Genomic DNA, 23,999 nt, shown 5'->3' on the forward strand with positions numbered 1-23,999 from the left:
GCTTTGGAAAAAAAATAGGAGTGCAGAAAAAATTTTGTGGACTTGTTTTAATAACAGCTAAAAAACTACCATATGACTGAGGAAATTATATATACACATCTATGTATCTATCAGTCCGTCTTCCCACACTTCCATTTAACTGACTGAGAGAGCAAGCAGCTCACTGAATGTTGATGTGCTCTGATCGTGTTTGCTTCAAATCTTTTTGAAATGTGTCTGCTGTTTGTAGTGTAAGATCATGGACAGCTGGGCTTGGGTATATACTCTTTCCCCAGCTGCTAATATAAAAGTTAAGAGGGTTTGAGTGTGCCAGGAAGCTTGCCCACCTGAAAAAAAATGCTGTATGTTGTGGTTGTGCATTTGGTGCGCGTCTGTGTGCATGCAAGAAAAAGATAAGGGATTGTTTGGTTGGATGTTTTTACTTAGGAGACTGTAGTGTGCATGTTTTACTGAGTGTTGACTCAATGTGGTGCGTTTGGGCATGCATGATGATGTGTGATGCACTGTGTGCACAAGTGTAATTAAATTTTTTTTATTACTTCAATTCTTCAACAAATACATATACACTTTTAATTTACTCCTCTAGTCTCCTGAAGGAGGAGGTTAGGAAGAGTGTCAAATACCTAAAAGAATAACACAGCTATGAACTACTGCAGTGCAACAAAAATTCTGCTCAAAACTCTGAAACCTGCTTCTCCAAGTGCCCTTCTTCCTCCTTTAGCAACAAAACTTGCACAATTAAGAAATGAAGCAGCAGGGACATGTTTCAGCACATGCAAGGCATGGGCTGTGTGTTAAAGCACGGACATAACAGGCTTACTCAGTACCTGCTATATGGAAAAAATGTTTTCTGAAAAGGCACAGCTCAACATCTTTTTTGATAAGCCACATGAAATGTAAGGGGTTTCTGAGGTTTACATTTACTTCACCCAATTTTACGGTGCTCGAGACCCATTATTCATGTCTCAGAAATGCAGATGTTAAAGCTCACAGCTACCAACTTCTGTCCCCTTTTTAAAAATAAGCTTCTAATCAAATACTGTACAAGGAGCATGTCTGGCATAACACATGATCAGGAGCAGGAATCTCTGTTAAAGAGGTTTTAGTTCTGCCTACACCACAGATGAGATCAGTGACCTAGAAGCTGAGGAATTGCCTGGGAAGGGATGCGACTGAGTAGGTTTCCTGGGGTGGAACAATGTCAGTGTCCCACCGTAACAGCTCATCGGTGCCAAGGCCTGGGTCTGCAGCACCAGTAAACAGGAACTCTTGGGAGCATCTGCAGGAACCACAAGTGTATGGAAACCTACATTCCCAGTGTCCAGGGGGTGCAAGTCTCACACAATGCTTTCCATTCAAAGGGGTAGGAGAATTACGTTCATACAAAAATGTCCTAACCCCATGAGTTGCAACTCTCATCTTCCTTCTCAGTACCTTAAGGTACTGGGGATCAGGAGGAATGAACAGGCCAATACAGGACAGAAGCTTGGCCAAGGGGGATAGACAAAAAGAAGCTTGATGATCATGGGCTGTGGAGGGGGGGGGGGGGGGAGACCAAGAGTGTTTTTTTACCCCCCCCAAACATATTGCTCTCATGGTTCACTTTCTCTTTCCAGTGGCAATACAAAAGTGACTAGGCAACATAGGTTCATTTTGGTATAACCCACCTTGGCATTCTTTGGCAGACCAGAAAGGAGGTACATAGAGCCAGGACTGAAACCATCACATACACCAACTGGTGTGCCAGGGCTTTTTCCTAAGTTGTACCCTCCACCCTGTGTGTTGATTTTACACAATGTTAGGCTGGATGGGCAATGAGGTGGGGCTAGCGGAAGTGTCTGCTCCAGGCCAACAGAAGAGAAACACCTTATCAGCCTTTCCCCATATACCTGGCCTAGCAATCTTTCTGAACTCCAGCCTTCCAGTAAAGCTTAACATGGGTACACTCTCCTCAACCCCCCCCCAGCAAAGCCATCCTCCTTGCACATTCTAGTTAGATGCTAAAGTTAGTACTGAGCTCGAGTCACTTGGCCCACAATAAGGGCATTAACCCTCTACATGTCACTGAAGCTGGATACCAACAACTATTTGATTAATAAAGTATCTTTCTTACGTGTACCATACTAAAATATTTAAATCAGCGTACTTAGTTATTAGACCTCTGTGACACAATAGTGAACTGCAATAATGAATAAAGTTGAGTAAACATCAGATAAAGAATATTAGTGTATCTGAATAGATAAGTACAGAAAACTTATGAAAAAATTTCAAAGGCAAAAGAAAAACTACAGATAACAATGTTAACCTAATCTAAAATTAGTAAATAAATACAAGGGTTTACTACATAAAAGGGGACGGCAAATGCATTTTAACCTGGAAAACAGAGAAACGGAATCAAAGCATAACAATCACTGGGGTAAACATCATAAATGACTGTTCAGAATCATTACTTATATACACAACTTTCTGTACATCAGTTCAACACTATGCTTAATACTCAGTGAAAATATGTGGACACAAATATTTAAAATCCATGTAAATAAATGGCACATTTATCACACTGAAACTGTGAATTAAAGTAATCACTGCTTTAGATACAGCTGTAAATTATAAAAGGTTACCCAATATTAAAGCTTTAATTTCTATTTGAATTCTACTTTTAGGATCTTTGTTAAAAATGTTAAGAATAACCTGAGTATGTAATGTGCATGTATTATTCTGTACTTTTGATAACAATTACTTCCACAGAGGAGTAAAAGACTTGGCTGATAACCACTTTTGCAATTAGTGTGTTTCAGACAGTTTGTCAAAAATCAAAATGGTCACTGCAAAGGGGGAGTGGGGGTGAAATTTGTCCTTATTCCACCCAAGAGAGTAAGATAGCAGAGATGGCTATATTAAGTGCAGTGTGAAGGAAGGCACAGCCACTAGCATGGGTGACGGTATCCCGACCCCATTAAATAAAGTATATAACTGAAGTTTCTTTAGAACAATGCGTTTTGTTTGAAAAAGATACAGATCATAGTATCCTGTGATGCCTCCTTTCACTAAATTTCATAAACAAGGTTTTCTGCAATAAAAAAAAATCAGTTTGCTATGAACTATTAAAAAAAAAGATTTTTCCTACAAGTAAAACTGAATTTTTCTAACAAGCAAGAGATTTCTGGATGCAATACTACTCTGAGATGCATGGGAGCTGAAACAGTTCTTTCCTTCAAGATATAATTTTCTTGGCTTAAGTAAAAAAAAAACACAATGAAGTAAAATGACTTCAAAATATACAGACTCGTATGCGAAAATAAATGAAAAACATTTTGCAGTTTAGATTCAATGTCTGAAGAATAAAAGGAAAACAATGTCAAGAAACAGACTTAGTTTCAATAAACTAATATGGCCACATAACTGCTTTGAAAAATATTCAATGCTGACGCTACCTACAAATTACCAGAGCCCCAGAAACTTGTAAATAATGTTTATACTGACTAAAAGGTAAACCAGTGCAACTTTACTAATCTTAAAATACTACAAACAGAAAAACGGGCTGTATTGCTGGTAAAAAAACTAAAAATATATTTCATCATAAAGGGGTAGACCTAAAAGTCAGTTGTCAGCTTAACATAATTATTCAATAAAATATTACTGCCTTAGAAGAAACAAAAGGACAATCAAATTCAAGTGTATATATTTAACTTACGATATTAACACTGTGGCCTTTTTTTAAAATTCTGCCCCTAACAAAATTCACAAATGGTACGCTACAAGCCAATTACTATATTAACCAATGAAGTTTGACAATTTATGTATCACTCACTTCTGTTCAGTTTCAGAACTCATTCTTCGATATCATTTATACAGTAACAACCCATTTATTCTTAAAACAGCCACTATCAAGGTGACGGTTGTTTAAAGCTTAAATGCAGTAATTCTGTACTGCATGCCATTCTGTTAACGATAATAACAGTAATGAAAATATGTCCCACTAATGGTTTCTTCAGATTGCACATCAATACAAGATGAAACCAAGCATATTTAAGTTCTCATACAAATATGTGAAGTAATCAACTTCTGACATACGTCACTCTTCTGGTTTAAGCTGGTAAAAATCAGAGAGCAAAGAAAAAACATAGAATCTTGATATGAACACGTGCAAAACAAGTGCCTATTTGTATGAAATAAAATCTTGTACTGGTGTTTTTCATCATGTACATTATGAGAACATTTGTATTTATATTAAATAGTGTTCTTCATAAATCACTTGGAAAGTTTTAATAATACTCCAACACAGGCTAGTTCATCTGATAACATTCTGAAGACATCTCTCTTCTCAAGATGAAATGTTAAGTCAAATTCAAATTTGTAAGTGTCGGTTATAGCTGGATGTTCTGGACATTCTTGGTAAGAACTCTGAGATATGCCTCATGGATAGTGCTGAGAAAATCTGAATCATTCTGCAAGATAAAAATGGAAGCTGGTAAGTGAGCTTGCAGAGTTTGTGAAACTCAGTTAAAAACACTGCACATAGTCAGCTGTCCTGTTTAATAATAAAATATAAATCAAATACAAAACATTTTTTTAAATGAATTCATGTGCTCATAAGACTTTAATCCCATTGTTTTCTAAATACAATAAGGTAATTTCTTCTTCTTCTTTCGGCTTTTCCCAGTTAGGGGTCGCCACAGCGGATCACCTGTCCACTCATGATTGGCAGTGAGTTTTACAGTGTCGAGTTGCCAGCCCGGCGTCCAACTTTCCACAGAAGGCACGCACACACACACACACACACACACACACACACACACACACACACACACATGCACTCACACCTAGAGCCAATTTAGAGTGTCCAATCCACCTGCACATGTCTTTGGGATGTGAGAGGAAACTGGAGCACCCGGAGGAAACCCACGGGACCACAGGGAGGACATGCAGACTCCGCACAGAAGGCACCCCAGCAGAGAATCGAAATGGAGAACCTCTTGCTGTGAGGCGACAATGCTAACCACTGCACCACCGTGGCCACCCCACAATAAGGTAATTTAATGCATGGAAATAAAAATACAATGAATTGATTAAACATGAGCTGGAATGTAAAAAATGATAGAAGTCACAATCACGTGGCCCTTTGAAGAATGCTTCCATGAAAGTTTAGTGATAAAACTGAAAATTGTCAGTTCTATCTCTGTATTAAGAATCATCTAGGAATCTGTTTTAGGAAACTACAGTGCAGTCCACTATATTTTTAAATCTACAACTTCAACATATTTTTTTTTTAAATGCCTTCTTCACAGACATAAATGTAATTGTGGCTGAAACAGATTCTTTACATTAAATGCAGCAATAGTTTGTGAACTAAACGACTTGGACAAAAAAAATCGAATATTACATAATTGGATACAATAAAGTAACAGTACTAAAGATGAAGTTTAAAATTACTGAGATTAATATTTTACTGTATTTTTTCATTAACAGTATATTTACTGAAAAAGAAGTTATGTTCTTACCATAATGTTCCATCTATGTTGTTGATCTTCATTCATTCATTACTAATGGATCTCAAGTCCGCTCTCATAACTGACTCCGCCAATATAACAAGCTCGCGCCAGCCAAAAAACTCTTGAGCTAAGTCGTATCTATAGTGCCCCTCTCCTCAGATCAAGTTTGCCTGTAAGGATAGAAAAAGTGGAGGCTTTATCTGAGAAGCTGCCCTATCAAGGTCACCAGGACCAAATCCGAACCTCCAGGAGTCTTCTGAGGGGGGTAGGAGGGTGGGACGTAATGAATAAATGAAGAACAACAGCAAAGACGGAACATTATGGTAAGAAAGTACAGTTGTGTACACTTCCCATAAATGTAGATGTTCGAGTGTATTCACTGTTGCAGTCATTACATTTGGGTTATCTGCTTGCAGTAGCCCTCAGTCGGACTGATTAACAAAGTCTTGAGTCCTACGTCGGACGTTGTCCCTTCTTCCATGACGTCAGGGGTATAAAACATATAGCCGACGCCATTACATGTTTTTCTTGCCCCAGATGTCAGGTGCCCCTCTAAAGGGAAGCAATTAAATCTATAATTACAGGGAAATACCTCCAACAAAAAAGCAAATATACCAAAAAGCTTTTTGAGCATAGTAAGGGAGAGTTGAGGTATAGCCAAAAGAAGAAAGGGGGCTGGAGGGAGGGTAACCAGGACTGCAACAGTGAATACACTCGAACATCTACATTTATGGTAAGTGTACACAACTGTACTATGTTCTTTGTGTTTCACTGTTGCAGTCATTACATTTGGGAAGATTCCCAAAGCTAAGGTTGGGAGAAGGAATTTAAATAGAATTAGGACCAGCTATAAGACCCTGCAAGACTGCAGTGGCAAAGCCAGCTCTGGATTTAGAGAAAATTGGCAAATGATAATGCTTGGTGAAAGTATGTACAGAACTCCAGGTAGCAGCTTCTAGGATGTCCCTGGTAGGAAAGGCCCAGAGAAAGGCTGTGGAGGTAGATGCAGCCCTGGTTGAATGGGGTCTGATGCCTGTGGAATAGGTTTTCCATGGTGCTTATACCAGAAATGAATGCAGTGGCCTATCCATTTTGAAATGGTTTGCTTTAAAATAGCTTTCCCCTCTGTCCCTGCAGCAAATGCCACCAGCAGTTGTTCAGATTTCCTTTGAGGTTTAATCCTGTCCAAGTAAAATCTAAGTTGTCTGTGCACATCTAAGGAGTGCAGTATCCATTCCCCTTTGTTCTGTGGGTTAGGAAAGAAGGTGGGCAAATGAATGGACTGATTAAGAGCCACACTGGATCCCACCTTAGGCATGAAGGAGGGATTGGTTCTGATGGACACCCTGTCCGCATGAAAGATGACAAAAGGCTCCACTGCTATAAGGGTGTGTAAATCAGATACCCTTCTTGCAAAAGTGATTGCTAAAAGGAAAGCTGTTTTCAAGGAAAGGAATTTTAAATCTGCAGTAGCAGCTGGCTCGAAAGGAGGAAGAGTGAGTTTCTCCAAGACAAAGTTAAAGTCTCAGGCTGAAGTTGGAGCTCTCCTGGGTGGCCTTAAATTTTTGGCCCCCTCTGAGGAACTGCTTGGGCAGTGGGTGAGAGAAGAGGGGAGGCTCTGTGCTGTAATGAGCTAAAATGGCTGAGGCATGAATTTTGATGGAGGAAAAGGACAAGCCCTTATGAAGCATCTCAGTCAAGTATTGTAGAATCTGAGGTAAATTGGGCACTGCTGCACTCATCCCTTGAGACTGATTCCAGGCACAAAATCTTTTCCATTTTGCAGCATAAGATTTTCTAGTACTAGGCCTCCTTGCCTCTAAAATGATATCCATCACTGATTTACTGAGGGATGGTAAAGGAGAAATTAGGTAATTAGCCAGGCTGCTAGGTTCAGGGTTTGCAGCTAAGGGTGCAGAATCTGGTTCTCTTGCTGAGACAACAGGGAAGGAGTCTGAGGCAGGTGCCATGGGGCCAAGCGTGACACAATGCGCAAGAGGGGGTACCAGTGTTGGCGTGGCCAGTCTGTTGCAATTAAAATTGTCCTTGGCTTGTCCTGTTTGATCTTTAGTAGTACCATGGAGAGCAGAGGCAGAGGAGGAAAGGCATAGACTGATAGGTTTTTCCAGCTGAAGGATCAAGCATCTACTTTCCAAGCTAACTTGTGGGGAATCCTTGTGCAAAATATGTCCAATTGATGGTTCTGGGGGGAGGCAAACAGGTCTATATCTGGGCTCCCCCACTTGCTTGTCAACATGTTGAAAATCCTTGGTTCCAGTTTCCACTCGTGTAGGTCCATGAGGTTTATGCTTAGTCAGTCTGCTAGTGTATTTAGTTTTCCTGGCAGGAGTTGAGCTTGTAGATTCACTTGGTAGCTCTGACTGTGTTCCACAATGCCATGGCTAGTCTGCAGAGGGGGTAAGAATGTGTACCCCCCTGCTTGTTTATGTACCACATGACAGTGGTGTTGTCCGTCTTTACCATTAGTTGTCCTGAAGAATGTGGTCCTTGAAGGCTGTCAGAGCATTCTTTACAGCTAACATTTCCTTTTGATTTATATGCAGGTGCATTTGACTTTGGTTCCATTTGCCCTGAATGCACTTCCCTGCCAGGTGAGCCCCCCATGCAGTCTGATGAGTGTGTTGTTAGGGTTTGGGTGGCAGGTGGTAGTGTGAATGGTAGTCCCCTGTTTTGGTGGCAGGCCTCTGCCCACCAAAGGAACTCTAGGCGTAGGCAAGGTATGATAAGAATCATTGCTTCTAGATCTTGCGAATGTTGACATTATAGGCTTTTGAGATACCATTGTAGTTTCCTCATATGCAGCCTTGCATATGGAATTAGAAGAATACAGGAGGCCATGAACCCCAAAGGCTTGCAGTATTTGCCTTGCAGATAGCTGGATTTTTGTGGCCACTTGTTTGAAGTAGGTTGTCAAATGAATCTGTTTCTCTGGCGTGAGGAAAGCCATCTGGGAAGTTGAATTCAAGCTTGCTCCCTAGAATATAATTTGTTGACAGGGTACCAGGTGTGATTTCTTTTCTTTATGGTGTACCTCAGACAAGTCAGCACCCTTTGAACAAAGGCTAGATGATTCAAAAGTATGTCCTGACTTTCTGCCTGAATTAGACAATCGTCCAGGTATGGGTATATTTGAATTTTTCTTTACCTGCAAAATGCAATGATTGGAGCTAGGCACTTTGGCTTATCTACTGCGCCCAGGGTATTCACAAAGGGCCCAAGGGCAGTGCAGAGAACTGATAGTGCATGTAGCCTGCTTTGAAGCGTAGGTATCTTCTGCAAGACTCCCTGATAGGGATGTGCAGGTATGCTTCTTTTAAGTCTAGTGTTGCCAACCATGCATCTTTGCCTAGCAAAGGAAGCAGCTGGTGAAAAGTCAGCATTTTGAATTGTGGAATCACCAGAAAGGTGTTTAGAGTAGAAAGGTCCAGGATAGGACGGCAAGTATTGCCTTTTCTGGGTACCAGGAAAAGTCTCTAATAGAAACCTTGTCCCTTTTCCTCTTCTAGTACCAACTGAATAGCCCCCATGCTTAAAGGAGAGAGAACTTGAGTTTGGGCCTCTGTCCACTGATTTGGGGGTAGATCTGGCCACCCACTTGGTGTTGTTAACGTGTGGAAGTGAAATCTGTATCCTTGGGACACTGTATTTAAAACCCCATTGTCCTGGGTAATGAGTTCCCAGCTTTTGGCCTGCAGACCAATCTTTCCGCCTAAAGGAGCATTCAGTTGGGAAGTGCTTGGAAGTTTTAAAAACAAATCATTGAGACAGTTTTCCATAGGGGGGAGTCTTACTACTCCCAGATTTGGGTGCAGAAATCCCCCACTGCTTAGTCTTGTGTGTCCCCTGGGACTGAAATCTGGGGTTTCTGCTGTGTCTGGGTTTGGCTTGAGAAGACCTGGAAGGGGCTGGAAAGGACCAATTCTTAGACGGCCAATGCCTACTAAATCTAGTAGGCTGAACTTGTAAAAAATCTTTAACAGTTTGCATAGATTTAGCTTTATCTTCCATCTTTTTAAGAACATCCTCAGTTTTGTTGCCAAACAGGTGGTCCTGATTTAAGGGAGCATCCAACAGTTTAGCTTTAATATGATCAGGCAAAGATTGCTCCTTAAGCCAAGCATGCCTTCTGAGCACAAACCCAGTCACAGCAGCCCTGCAAGAGGCCTCTAATGAATCAAATCCACATTGCAAAGTATGTTTACCAACCTGTTCAGCAGAATGCATTAAATCATGTAATTCTTTATTTTCAGCACAGTCAGGAATCAACATCATTTTCTGTTTAAGCAAGCCAATGACATGCTGTTGATACTTTAACATATGAAACTGGCAGCTTAAATCCCTAATGGCCAAGGTTGCAGAAGTGTAAACCTTCTTACCCCATCTATCCAGCGCCCTGGAGTCTCTATCATAAGGGGTAGGATTTTTAGCAGTAGAAGCCTTAATGCCCTTGGGTCCCTGTGAAATAGCCTATAGATCTAGGATTTTTAAAAAGAAACTTGTGTGAATTAGGAACCCTGTAATATCTGTCAGGTTTTCTGGGAGCAGGAGGCAAAGAATCAGGGGCCAAACTAGATTCCGAAAAGGCATCATCAACAATGTCTAGTACAGGAGGCATAGCTAAAGGCCTATGCTGAGGCAGAAGTAAGAAATCACACAAATTTCTTTTTAACCAACTTATAACATCTCCCACTCGCTTCCATAAAAATTCCACTTTCAGCTCCATCACAGACTGGATCCTTACCAATTCCCCCCCCCCCCCCCCCCACCAATACCACAATCCCACCACCTTACCTGACTCCCTCCGAGATCATCTTCCTACCACCATCTTGAGACACTACTCCCATATTCCTAAACCCCACTTTATCAAAGACTGATGAAAACTATCGACTTTCAATTCATCCCAATTTAACTCCATTCTCCACAACATAGATTGGTCCATCCTAAAACACCTCCCCCTAAACGATGCTGCAAACACTTTCAATAGCATCTTCACAAATACTCTAAACTCCTTAGCTCCCTCTAGGAAGATCAGAGTAAAATCAAACCATGCTCCCTGGCTCTCCAAAAAAACCTGGACTAAAACTAAACCACCACCTTTTCTTCAAAAATACAAGCAACTGAGGAACCTTGCAAAAAACATACAACTAATGACAAAAAGTTATACTACAGCTCTGCTCAGCTTAACAACAAATCCAATCCTCGAAAATTTTGGTCAACTCTCAGCAACATCCTCTATCCTGGAAAGCCCATTAATCCCTCCCCATACCCTAACTCTTCCTCTCAGGAAACGACTACCCTCCTGAATAAACACTATCTCTTACATCCAACATCTGGTAACCTCTAAGCCAAACTCTACTTCGACACCCACCCCTCCAAGTCCCACTAACACAACTTTGTTTTCTTTTGAGCCAGTTCAATCTCTACTACTCAAGCTAAAACATTGCTCTCCTTCCACTGACAATCTATCTCCTACATTCCTCAAACTTGCTGCTGACTCAATTGCCTATCCTATATCTATACGAATTAATCGATCTATTCTGGAATCAGCTGTCCCCACCCATTGGAAATCTTTCTTCACTATCCCTCTTCATAAAGGTGGAAACTCCACTGACCCCTCAAACTACCAACCCACTGCCATTCTGTCACCCCTCTCCAAGATATTAGAAAAATGTAATCACTCACAGCTTCCCAATCACCTCCTCACACACCACTTACTTACCCCTACCCAATATGGATTTAGTCCTCACCACAGCACCACCACTGCCCTCCTCTCCTTCACTCATATCATTGCAGAGGCCCTAGACAACAACAAAACTCATTTCCTGTCTTCTTCCTAGATCTCTCCAAAGCCTTCGATACTGTCTCTCATCCATTACTATCCAAACTCGCAAATCTCCACCTATCCCCCTCCGCACTTGCCTGGTTTAACAGTTACCTATCTGGTAGGGAACAATCTGTCAAATGGCTCTCATCCTCCTCACCTTTCCTTCCCATCTCCACTGGTGTTCCCCAAGGCTCCATCCTGAGACCCCTTTTGTTTAACATCTTCACCAATGATCTTTACACCTCATGCAAAGAATCCTCCCTTATTCAGTATGCCGACAACTCCACACTTATATCCATCTCAAATAACATTTCTGAACAACACTACCTGACCCAACAGGCCCTACTATCCACTGAACAATGGCTCTCTCACAACCTATTGATCCTAAATCCCAAAAAGACCAAACTCCTACTTTTCCTTCCCCATTCACTTTCTCATCACAAAACCTCCTTTTTTATTACATCTTCTAACAATACAACTATCCAACCTGACACCCACACAAAACTCCTAGGGGTCATCATCGATGACGAACTAAAATTCAACCTACACATACTCCAATGTATAAAAAAAACAAACCAGAAACTAGGTCTGCTATATCGTAACAAAAAATTCCTAACCCCTGAATCTAGACTTACCCTGGGCCAGGCACTCCTCCTCCCCTCCCTCTTATATGCCACCCCAGTTATTACCAATATTCAGGCCTCCACTCTAAATAAACTCCAATAGACTTACCATAAAATAGCCAGATTCATTATTAACTCCCCATACAACTCACATCACTGCATTTCTTTAAACTCTCTTCAATGGCTTGAACTTCCCCAACTTCTGTTTTCTTATCAAATTCATATGCTACACTCTATTCTTTATAAACCCTCCTTCTGTACATCTCTATCTTCCTTAGTCTCCTCTACATCCCATCCCGGACCCTCTGTACTTCTAACCAACAATTACTTGATATCTACCACCCAAAAAGGTCAGCAGGCAAACTATTCTACAAACACTCCATTGCCCATGCTTGGAACAAACTTCCCCTTGACTTCCGTTCAATCTCCCACACCTCACACTTTAAAAATGAACTAAAAGCTTATTTTCTCAATTTCAGAACCTGCCCTTGCCATGACCCTACCTAGTCTTCCTTCCCTTTATGTACCCTCAAAAGGACCATACTTAGTACCTCATTACACCTCTCTCTCTCCAATGTGTCTACTATGCATCTGCATAACTTTATACAAACAAAAAAATGTTATTGTTGACCTATTGAACTATATCAATGTAAAATTGTTACTTAGCTTCTTTTTAATGCAACTTTAACTTTAGGCATGTAACCCAACATATGTGAATCTTTTTGCTATAACTGCTATTATATCAATATTGTTTAAAACTGTACTTGTTTAAAATGTACTATTGGAGCTTTTCTCCTCGGGTCTCCACTGAAAATGGGCCACAAGCCCAGTTGGATAAACCCGGTTAACACATGTCAACAAATAAATAAATAAATAAATAAAATAAATATAAATCCCTAAGCCTCTTTTTTTGAATCAGAAAAATCCTGGCTTTCCCAGTGGAAATGCTCCCTTAGAGTATGTAAGGTTTCATCAAAAGAAAAATCCTCTGGAGGGGAAGCAGAGGGAATAGAGTCCTCTGCATCAGAATCCTCACAAGTAGATAAGGGCAAATCCAGATCATCAGAAGAATCAGAAAAATCTGAATCCTGGTCAGAAGATTCATAAACAACTTCAGTCCTAGGTCTCTTAGAAGGGGGAGGTTGGCTTCCCCTGATAAAAGTTATAAGATCTTCAGCCATTCTTATCATTTGTTTTTTAGGCATAGAGGCCTGAGCATGCGGCCTGGGTGTCAGTTTCTTAGGCATGGTTAGAGATTTAGGCCTAAATGAAGAAGGAGGCATCTGTTTAATATGCAAGTCCATAGGCCTGAATACACCCTCAGAAGACGGTGCCTGCACAGCGGCTCCAAACCCATCCAAGGTAGAGACATCTGCAGGTTCCACAGTTCAAGCATCTCGTGGCATTCCGGACTCTGAATGTGTCTCAGTAGAGGCCTGTGAATCAGAAGTAGCGGGTTTCAGGGGCTGCGAAAGCGCCTCACTGAGTACCGGTGAACTGGCTACTGGCTTAGGAGAAGCGTCGTCGGCAGCTTTGGACCTAGGCAGCCTGTCTCTGTCTTTATCTTTGTGTTTTTTCTGAATCCCAGTAGTCGGATGGCTAACCGATGACATTTCTGGATAATTAAACAGAGAACTGAAATATTTAGAGGCGAAAATATACTGACGACGGATAATGCGCGGATTAAATAAAGCACAAAACCGACAGCAAGGTACGTCATGGTCAGGGCCAGGCAAGGAATAAAGTACGAATGAAAATCTTTGTGAGGTATTTGCTTTCCACAAGTAATGCAATTATTAACTTTTACTGACATTGGTAAGGAGCAAGAAAAGTTTCTAACGGGTACTTAGCTTTAGTTGAAGACTTCGGTTCTGAAACTTGAAAACGAAAATTTCAGGAGTCAGCCAACCGGCACTTGAGAACTGCTTCGGGTACCGCAGGGCAAGAAAGATTGATGTAATGGCGTCGGCTGCATGTTTTATACCCCTGACGTCATGGAAGAAGGGACAACATCCGAAGCAGGACCCAAGACTTTGTTAATCAGGCCGACTGAGGACTACTGCAAGCAGATAACCCAAATGTAATGACTGCAACAGTGAACAAAGAACATCATAACTTCTTTATCTGATGTTGTTAATCTTCATTCATTTCTTACTGACGGGACAGAGTCCCTACCTACTTTATGTTCTGAAAGGCCCTATGGAAGGATATTCTCCTGAGCACCACTGAGCCAAAGGATGCTCTTCCCCTGTAGCCATATCCAATTTGTGATGAGTAATGAAAGGTATGAGGTGTTGCCCAGGTAGTTGCTGCGCAAATGTCATCCACTAGAATGAAAGGACACCAAACTGATCTGGTGGAGTGAGCCTTGACTTTAGTTGGTAGAGTTTATTTGCTCTGTTGGTAGACAAAGGTAATGCAGTCTCAACCATTTTGATAAAGTGACTTTGGAAACAGTCTTGGACCTGAAAAGGATAGGAACAGCTTGTCCGATTTCCTGAAAGATTTAGTTCTGTTTAAGTAAAAATGTAATTGTCTATGCATATCTGGCAAGTGTAAATGGTACTCACCTTTATTAGAAAATTTTGGGGAGAAAATGGCAAATCAATGGACTGGTTGAGATTTGAATCTGAAATAACCTTGAGCAGAAAGGAGGGGGTTAGTCTGAAGTGATACTTTCTCTCTGTGAAAAAATCATGTATGGACAATTTACACACAAAGCTTGTAACTATGATATTCTCCTGGCTGAGGTAATGGCTACCAGGAATAAGGTTTTCCAGGACAAAAACTTTATATCACAGGTGGCTGAAGGTTCAAATGGTGGACATGTTAAAGTTTGTACGACTAGCGTCAAATTCCAAGATTCGGTAGGCTCTTTAAGAGGTGGTCTCAAATGCATGACTCCCTTTAGGAAAGTTTTGCAGAGATAGTGAGACATTAATGAAGAATCATTAATGCCATTATGAAAATTGGAGATAGCTACTAAGTGACCTGTGATGGCAGAGGCTGAGGCTCCTGACTGGAGTAAAGTTAAGTATTCTAAGACATTATGGACCGGGGCTGAGAAAGAGAGTCTAGTTGTTGTTCTTTAGTCCAGATCACAAACCTGTCTCATTTACTATGAGAAAGTTTCCTGGTGGATGATTTATGAGAGGCCAGAAGTATCCATCACACTGGGGAAGATGCATTATTCTGCCTGGCAATCAGTGAAAGTGGAAAAAAACAAGTGGTCAGCTTGAGACTCAGGTCGGGATGGACCAGCCCTGTGGATGAGACAAGAGTCCTGGGGTTGGATCCAGAGTCCTCAGGTGGTTAACCAGGTGAAGCCATACGAAGGGAAACCAGACTTGACAGGGCCAAACAAGGTGCAATGAGGATCACTTTACTTCTCAACCATTGCGCCTTCTTAAAGAACTGTGGAATGAGGGGAAGGGGAGGAAAAGTGTACAGTAGACCTGGGGACCAATTGTGTATCAGAGCATCTCTCGGTGACTCCTCCTGAGAGGAGATCAGGGCAAAATAGCTGCTGCATTTGTGGTTCAAGGGGGAGGCAAAGAGATTGCAGCAAGGCTGACCCCAACACCAAAATATTTGTCTCTCTACTATGGGATTGAGAGACCACTCGTGAGGCATCAGAATGTTCCTGCACAGTTCCGTCTGCAATCACACTGGCATTCCCGGGAATGTGCTTTGCTATGAGAAAGCGGTTGGAATCTATTGCCCATTGCCACACTCTCAGGGCTTCCCAACATAATGGGTAGGGTTTGGTTCCTCCTTGCTTGTTGATGTACCAGACTACTGACACATTGTCTAATTGGATAGCAATGGTCCCTGAAGGGAGGGTTGCTTGGAATACTTGCAACACTAGAAGCACCACCCTCAGTTCTAGGACACTGATATACAGACTGGCCTTCAAGGGGGACCAATTGTCTTGGACAGTTCTTCCCTGAAAATGTACCCCCCCACCCCATCAGGGAGGTGTCCGTGGTCACTGTGGCTTTGGGTTGAGGAAGTGAAAAAGGACGACACCATAACTCCTCTTCTGGCTTCATCCACCAATTCAGATCCTCTTTGCATCAGTTTGTTATGCGAATAGGGTAAGACATTGGGTGTGTTATTATAGACAACTGGGATGCTAGGAGCCATTGAAGCAGCCTCATATGGAATCTTGCTAGTGGGACCAGAGTGATCATTGCCGCCATGAAACCCAAAAGTTGCAAGACCAATCGGACTGGGACTAGGTCTTGACAAAGTATCGTTTGGAGTTGAGATCTTAACCTTTGTAACCTGTGATAAGGTAAAGCGACTAGGCAGGATTTTGTGTCGAACGTTGCCCCAGTAAACTCCAAGCTTTGAACCAGTACCAGCCTTGACTTTTCCTTGTTTATTGAGATTCCTAGCATATCTGGCCAGTTTCAGAGGATAGAATATGGCTTGAAGCATTTGACTCTTGGTTGAAGCGGTAAGGAGCCAATCGTCTAAATATGGAAACATGGAATCCTTGCAGTCTCAAGTGAGCTGCTACTAATGCCATGCATTTGGTGAACACCCTGGGGGCTGTGGAGAGATACCCAAGGGCAGTACTCGAAATTGGTAGTGACCGGCTCCCAGCCAGAAGCAGATATCTCTTCTGGATCATTTGTCCATTTTTATGTGGTAATACACATCCTGAAGATCTATGGAGCAATTCCAATCGTCTTTTTCCAGAAATGGAAGGACAGACTGAACCGTGACCATCTTAGAACTTTGTCTGATGAACTTGTTTAGGATGCCAAGATCCAAAATTAGCCTCCAGTTCCCTGTCTTTTTTGGCACTAAAAAGAATCTTTAGTAAATTCCAATCTTATTTGGTCTGGTGGGACTGTTTGGATGACTTTTTTCTAGCAGCTGCTTTAGAACTTCTTGTGCTGCTGCATCCCGCTGACTGGGTGGAACATCAGGGATTCGCTTTAGTGGTGTGGGTAAAGGTTGAAGGGGATATGGTAACCTCTGGTCTTTATTGTCTGCACCCAGGAATCTGATGTTATTGAGTGCCAGGCCAAGTGGTGCAGAGAAAAACATCTCCCAAATGCTTCCAGAGGAAGCGCTGAGAAGGCTGCCTGGAGAAGGAATCCCTGGAGTCCTAGTTTCACAGGCCGCCTCTGCCACAGGAGGGGCATCTTCCCGATGAGCTCCCCACTCTGCCCTGGGCAGAGAGCTCACCACGTGTATCACAAAAAGGCCCTTGGGAATTTGTGAACCACATCTTCCCGCCTTTCTGATTCCTTGTACAGGATCGTTGAGGGGACGGACAAGCGCACACCCATAGCAGACAGGGTCTTTCCATCCTTCTCACACCTGTCTAAAGTGGCTTAAGTTTTGGGCCAAACAAGGAGGACTCATCAACAGGAATCCTGACTTAGGAAGACTCGAAAGGGTCTGCAAAGTCACACAAGCGCATCCAGGTGTGACGTCTCATGACAATACCTGTACCCTATGCTCTGGCTGCCCCCTTGGTTGTATGTGTGATCAACTGCATGGAAAAGTTAGAAATAGACTCTAGGGTGGCAAGCTGAGAGGCAACTTTGTCACATACCTCATCAGGCAATACCCCTGCCAAGGTTCCAGAAAGGCCAGTAATCAGGTCCCTCTGAAGACGGGTAAAATGTGCCAGATAGTTTAGTGACAGTATGGCGAAGGTTGCCGAAGCGCAAGTCCACTTCCCTAGACTTTTCCTTTTCTATTGTCTGGGACTCCTGTTCAGAGGATGAACAGTCGAACTTTCTTCAGCAAGTTCTTTTCTAGTGGCTGCTGCCACCACCATAGTTTCTACTGCCAAACCCCTGGACCAGTGGGGCTGATCTTGTTGGAGGAGAGAGAATTTTATCATGTCTTCGGGTAATTGGCTCAATGGTGTCAGGGGACTTCCGAGCATGCTGCGCAATGAGCTTGTCCAGCTCATCTGCAGGTGGGGGGATCACCCAAGATGTAGAGGGTCATACACAGAAAGCCTGCAAGAATACAGATTCCTCAGTAGAAGGGTTGATGGACTTCCAGTCACCCCTCTGTTTCAGGATCTCCAGTAAGTCTCCGAATGAGACATCCTCCGGAAGTAACCATGGGGACACTTCCCCCTCATCCAAATCTGTATCTTCGGTGAGGAATTCCTCAGGGGAATCGCCGTGCTTCCTCTTGCAACTTCTCTTTTGGGGCGGGTCTTCAGGGGGAAAATCTGAAGAGGACTCAAGAGGGGGTGCCCTGTAACAAGGTGTCTTGCTACTCGCATGCCCGATGTCCCAGTGTAGTGGGCTGAGAGGAGACATGAGTCTGTTTCCAATGCCGAAGGGGCCAATTGAATGCTTGCGGAAGTGAGAACCTTCTCCATCACCTAGAAGGCAGGCCCACCTGAAGAGGGATGGGAGCCTGGAACAGAGGACAACCTCAGAACCGGGGTCACACCCCACTCAAACAAGCCAACTTCTAGGGTTGGAGCCCCGAGAAGACTCTGAGCTGTCAAAACAGCCAGAACCATAGACAGCTCCATAGAAAAAAATCAGCACCGAACTAGGGGTCATGGTGCCGACAGGCCAGTCATAGTCTCAAGGGTGGATAGACTCAGACTGAACCGTGGTCCACAGGGTAGGCTCCAGAACAGTGGAAGGATGCAACACAGGAGCCAAAGGAGTTGGCACTGGGATAGGCGTCAGTACAGAGGGCTCCAAAGCCTGCAAGGGGGTTGAAGGAGGATCATATGGAGTCCGTGGAGAAAATCCCTCGGCTCTGGATAGGAGGGAGGTCTTGGATGGGGTTGGGATGCTTCTGGCTAATAGGGGCTGATCAAAAAGCCTCACTACAACCAGTTCTGAAAGACTCCTGGTTGAACGGGTGGATAACCCTGAAGGAGAGTCAGGCCTTTCACGAAAAGAACAGAGTTGTCCAAAAAAAAGGGTTGATGGACAGGGAGTATTTTATCCTGGCTAAAATTTCACCTTTCGGCACCAAGGTCAAAGGACCAGAGTGTTGTGATTGGGGTGAAGGACAAAATTAGAGTGAGATACTACTGTTGGTGCCAAAAGGGTAGCTGGTACTGAGGAAATTGCAAAGTTATGGCTGTTGGTTCCGTAGCAGAGGTTGTCATCGGCACCATGAAGGGAGCTTTAGGCTCTGGTGCTGTCAGTTTAGGAAATGTTATCATTTGGTTCAGTATGAGTCTTAGAAGGCTTTGGTTCTGTAGAACTAGATGTTGGAATTGAATGACTTCTCTTTTTCATGTCTTTCTTAGGTGTTGAAACCTCCGCCTCAGACAGTGCCTCTGAAAAAGGAGTTTTTAACAGTCCCTTTAAGATCAATTTATTTTTGCACTCTGCTAAAGTACGAGAGCTAAATCCTTTACAAAGTTCACAAGAAGGTTGAACCTGGAGGTGGGGAACTGCGGAAAAACAGACTGCCCACTGGAGTTGGGCATCTTTCTGTCACATTTATCACATTGCTTAAATCCGGTTGTCCCTTTTTTATCAGACATTATGACTATCCAAAAAACAAGTCACTACAGTAACAAGAAGGTGAAAATCCTGTCAAAATCTGTAAACCAAGCATGACAGATAAACACACAGAAAGACGGAAATTGTTTTAAAAAAAAAACAAAAAAAAAAAAACACAACAAAGTGTTAAGTAAAGGATAAATAAGGTGGAGAAAAGGGGAGGGGATACCAATGATGGTATGACAATTACCACAGCAGTAAGGGAAGGGCCTGTACCTACAATGGTATGAAGAATACCAAACTGGTAAGAAAAGGGAGAAAAACCACTCTAGGAGAGACAAAAGGTAAGTGAAGCTATCGACTGCTAAAGAAGGACTATTTGAAGAAAGGTGAGATTATTATAAAAAAAATTAGAAAAATTACAACTACTTAGCTGAGAGCTGGCTTGACACATCTTGTATACTACGTGGCAAAGGTGATCCAAGGAGATGAGGAAAGGGGCACTATAGGTAATACTTAGCTCGAGTGTTTTTTGGCTGGCACAAGCTTGTTATATTGGGCAAGTTGGTTCCGAGGACAAAACAGAGACCCATCAGTAAGGAATGAAAGATTAACAAAATCAGATCAAATCTTAACAACATCAAGTATCTCCTAAAGACACCAACATTTTAAACTGATTAGAATTAATAACTATCTAACATCAAAATATGACATACAGAAAAAGGAAAGAGATCAATTTTTTTCAGGTACATAGCTTAAATACTCGATCAGAATTTCTTCTGCCCTACAACTTATAATGCATTCACTCCATTTTACCTAATTTATACCTGTTCATTCCTAGAATATTTAGCCTTAAACCTCTGGCAACAAAACTATCTCTTGCTTTATGCCTCCTATGGGCCTCGTCTGTTTTTTCTCCTTGAACCTGTCCAAACTAACTATATACAAGTACTCCCCACTGCACTGCACATCTTTCCTCCATTTTCAAATCGCTGTGCAACTAACCTGATGCCTGATCCTTAAGCCACACTATCATTTTGTATTCAGCCCTAATCTTCCTGACCCTTGATTCTCTGCAGCCATTGTCCCCAGATTATGTCTTGCCAAACTCTACAGTTTCCTTTTCAGGTCTCTCCAATTGTTCCCAATCTTTCATTATTTGTCTCACCTCCTCTACTTTGGGCTCCACCTCTTTTTCCCACTTTCTAGTGATTCCTTTCTTTCTAATAGTCATTAGTTTGCCTATAATGACATCATACTTACTCAGTGCTCTTTCGTCACACCCTAGCAACCATAATTTATGGGTCATACTTGACCTTTCTACAAGTTCTTGCAGAATTTCCTCAATGTCCTGCTTACACTGATCTAATTTCTGACATTCTCAAAATGAATCCATGTTCCCTTTCTTTAAAGCATTTCCAGCACTGGGCATTAACCCATGGGAACATATTTACAAATCCATCTGGTGTATTAAAATAAAAATCTTAAACTTCCTGGCTTTACTGACAATTTTGGTAAGGTAATCACTTTGAACTACTCCTTCTTCAAGCTGAGTCTCCAACATTTTCTCCCACATGGTCTTCAAAATACTAATTTTTTTTTCATCTTCCCACAGCCATTCTTTCCTTCTTTTAGTAAACACTGTGTATTCTTCTCCTCCAATCTTCTATTCTCTGTGTCTCGTAATATTCGTGGTATCCCCTACTCCTTTTGTCATTCTATGCAATCTATCCTGTACTGATTCATACTCCCACCTTAAGTGTTCACTCAACTGAAATTATTGCTTTATTGTTTCTCAAGTTTTGTCTTGGAACCCTCAGTGAAATGAGGCCAATATTTCACCTTTGTTTGTCTAATTTTCCACCTCCATAGGTTGTTTTCTGTATGCTGGTGTTTCTCTAGTTCCCCCTATCATAATCACCCTTCCACACAAAGACTTCATGTCCTCCTCCTTCCAACTTTCTTAAATGGTCCTTGTGCCTGTCTAAACCAATTGGTCTTTTTATCTCCTTTCTGGCTACTTCCAACAAAGTTGTCACTACATCCCCTCTCTCTCTCTCTCCACTGTCTTTCTCTATCCCATATTATTCTGTTCCACTCCACATTGTATACTACATAGCTCAGTCTTAATACCTTTCCAGCCATTGCTGCTTGAAGACCATTCTTTTTAGTCTGGAATTCCCAAGCCACCCTTGATAGTATCCTGAACCATTTTTTCTCATTTCACTCTTTTTCGTCTCCTCAGACAAATTCTTTAAAAATGTGCATTAAGTATTCCCTGGTAGGGTGCAAAATACCGGTCAAACTGTGGCATAATACACATCTGTAAGACCTGTGCACACTGCATTAAAACTAGGTTCAATACCTTCCATTTTTATAATACTTGTTTGCATTTGTTGCAAATCCTGCTGTATAAAATTATTTTAGATCTCTTTACTGTATCTGCTAGCCAAATCCCCAGGTATTTTGTCGTATCTACCCAAAATTGTCTGCCCTGTAGGCTCCTTGGTCTTTCCTGGTTATCTCCCCAAATAGCTCAAGCTTTACCTTTATTAATCCTATACAAAGTCTCTTTTCCAAAGTGTTCTAACTGCCATAACCTTTATCCTCTTCGCAGTGGCTTAGAGACAGGAAATCATCATCTGCATATAACACTATCTTCCTTTACTTTTCTTCCCACTGGTAACCCCTTATACTTGAGGTTCTTATCAATTCTGTGAGTTCACTATAAATCGTGAATAAGAGTGGCAATAAAAGGGTAACCCTGGTGAGTCCCTCTTTTAATAACAACATCTCAGATAATCTATTCTTAATTTTGATCTTAGCAGTTGCCACCCAAATACATCCTTTCCAGTAGTTTACAAGCATTGGCGGATCCTTACAACCAATCCAGCTATTAGGGGCATTGTGGGTGACGGACCAAAGTTTAGGTTTAAATATAAACCTAACAAAGAGAATTTTATGCCATCCTGTTGATAGACACAAAGTAGGAGAAACTGTGGGCAATGTAACTTTTGTGGGTTTATTAACCCCAATGGTCTGTTTATACATCCAGACACTGGGCAGGAATTCAGATTTAAGGTGTCAGCAGAGTGTAGCACCCCACATGTTATCTATCTGGCTGTGTGTAAGTTATGTGCCTCATTTTGGATCTAGTACTTATGCTCGAACGCATAAATCACCGAAATGCAAACTGAACACTAACCAACGAAAATGCATTCCACCGACTCACTAATCACCAAAAACACAACGGCAGGTACCTTCAGCAAAACTCGAGTGTATCCCGTACTGTCAGCACAGAACATACATTCCGATGTATACAGTTCATAATGTATACTGATAAAGAAATAAAGACAGAATTCAGTTCACAAAGCTTTACTTAATCATTTTAACCAGATAACGAAATGTAAAAACAGTCCCGTTCCATTCATATTTGCAAAAGATTAGCAAATGCTTTCAGGTAATCAAGGGGAGTGTACTCTTCTCTATTGGTGAACAAAGTCTGGAATTGCTCCTGCCGATGAATAAGGGCCCTTTTCTTTGGAGTAGGTGGGCATGCAGCAGACATCCTACACCGTACTTCATCCACCCTGTTCTGTTCATGGCTAATAGCCTGCAAAATGCTGTACACATCAAACAAATGCTTCCCTGCTTAACACCGAAGCTTCTTGTGCCATGCTTCAAAAGCATTCTGGGTCCTGGGCAGGTTTAACTCATTTAACACACTGATGTTCCAGAATTACACAGGAAATAGTGGAGGGAATCTGACAGAAGCCGTAGTCCTAGTTTTAAGGCATCTAGGCTTCCCTATCAAATACCAGTCCTCAAAATACTTTAAGAGCGGCTTGCCTACTACAGGAAATTGCTCTTTTAACAGAAGAAATGTGTCCATGACTATCCTCTGATAGGAAAGCTAAGGCTGCCAACTGCTTGACACATTGTTGGAAGTGAATGTCTGAGCTCTATAGCGAAGTCAGTCCCAAACCCTGAATTTTCTGCCAAATGTTTCTTCCAAAATGGAAGAAACAACCCTTCCACACCACTCCACTAATATTGCAGTTTAAGCTCTGAATGGCTGCAGGCTCAAAGTCACACAAGACAAATGAGATCTCTAGATGTAGTTTGCGGTTAAAGAACTCAAAAATGCATCTCCACATTAAATTGTATGCACGTAATGACTTCTTATTCATTAAGCAATACATTAGGAGTACACTCCTGCTATAAACACCGTACTTGACAACACTATGAATGGTGTAAAATTGCCTACATTCGGCACCTCTTTTGAAGTAAGTGCCATCCATTAACCATATCTTTGTAATTGTCATGTCATGCAAATTTGCGTCTGTTGTGAGCACTAGCACCTTGATATGATTGCTTATATCTTCACAGGACTGTTTTAGGAATACACCATTTTTCGGTGGGAAATGGGTTACATCAAAGTTGAATAAATCTAATTCAATACAATTTACAACACGTCTTCCCTTAGAATGGACACGCTTAACTGTTTGAAGTATGGATTGTCTATTAGGCAAATACGGTGCAAATTCCAGGGAAGTGGAGGCTACAGCATCGTCCACAA

General features: G+C 41.9%; 1 protein-coding gene across 1 annotated transcript in view; it reads right to left on the reverse strand.

Annotated features, from left to right (window-relative positions):
- Window positions 1–3,483: 3,483 nt before the first annotated feature.
- DCP1A (decapping mRNA 1A) overlaps window positions 3,484–23,999 on the reverse strand; it is a 1,118,752-nt gene continuing 1,098,236 nt past the window's right edge. The window contains exon 9 of the mRNA XM_044077482.1: window positions 3,484–4,448. Within this exon, the coding sequence (XP_043933417.1) occupies window positions 4,368–4,448 (81 nt within the window). The 3' untranslated portion in view covers window positions 3,484–4,367. The remainder of the gene's footprint in view (window positions 4,449–23,999) is intronic.

This window comes from Protopterus annectens, chromosome 7.part0, assembly GCF_019279795.1.
Source record: "Protopterus annectens isolate FY-2018-M chromosome 7.part0, PAN1.0, whole genome shotgun sequence".
Lineage (NCBI taxonomy): Eukaryota > Metazoa > Chordata > Ceratodontiformes > Protopteridae > Protopterus > Protopterus annectens.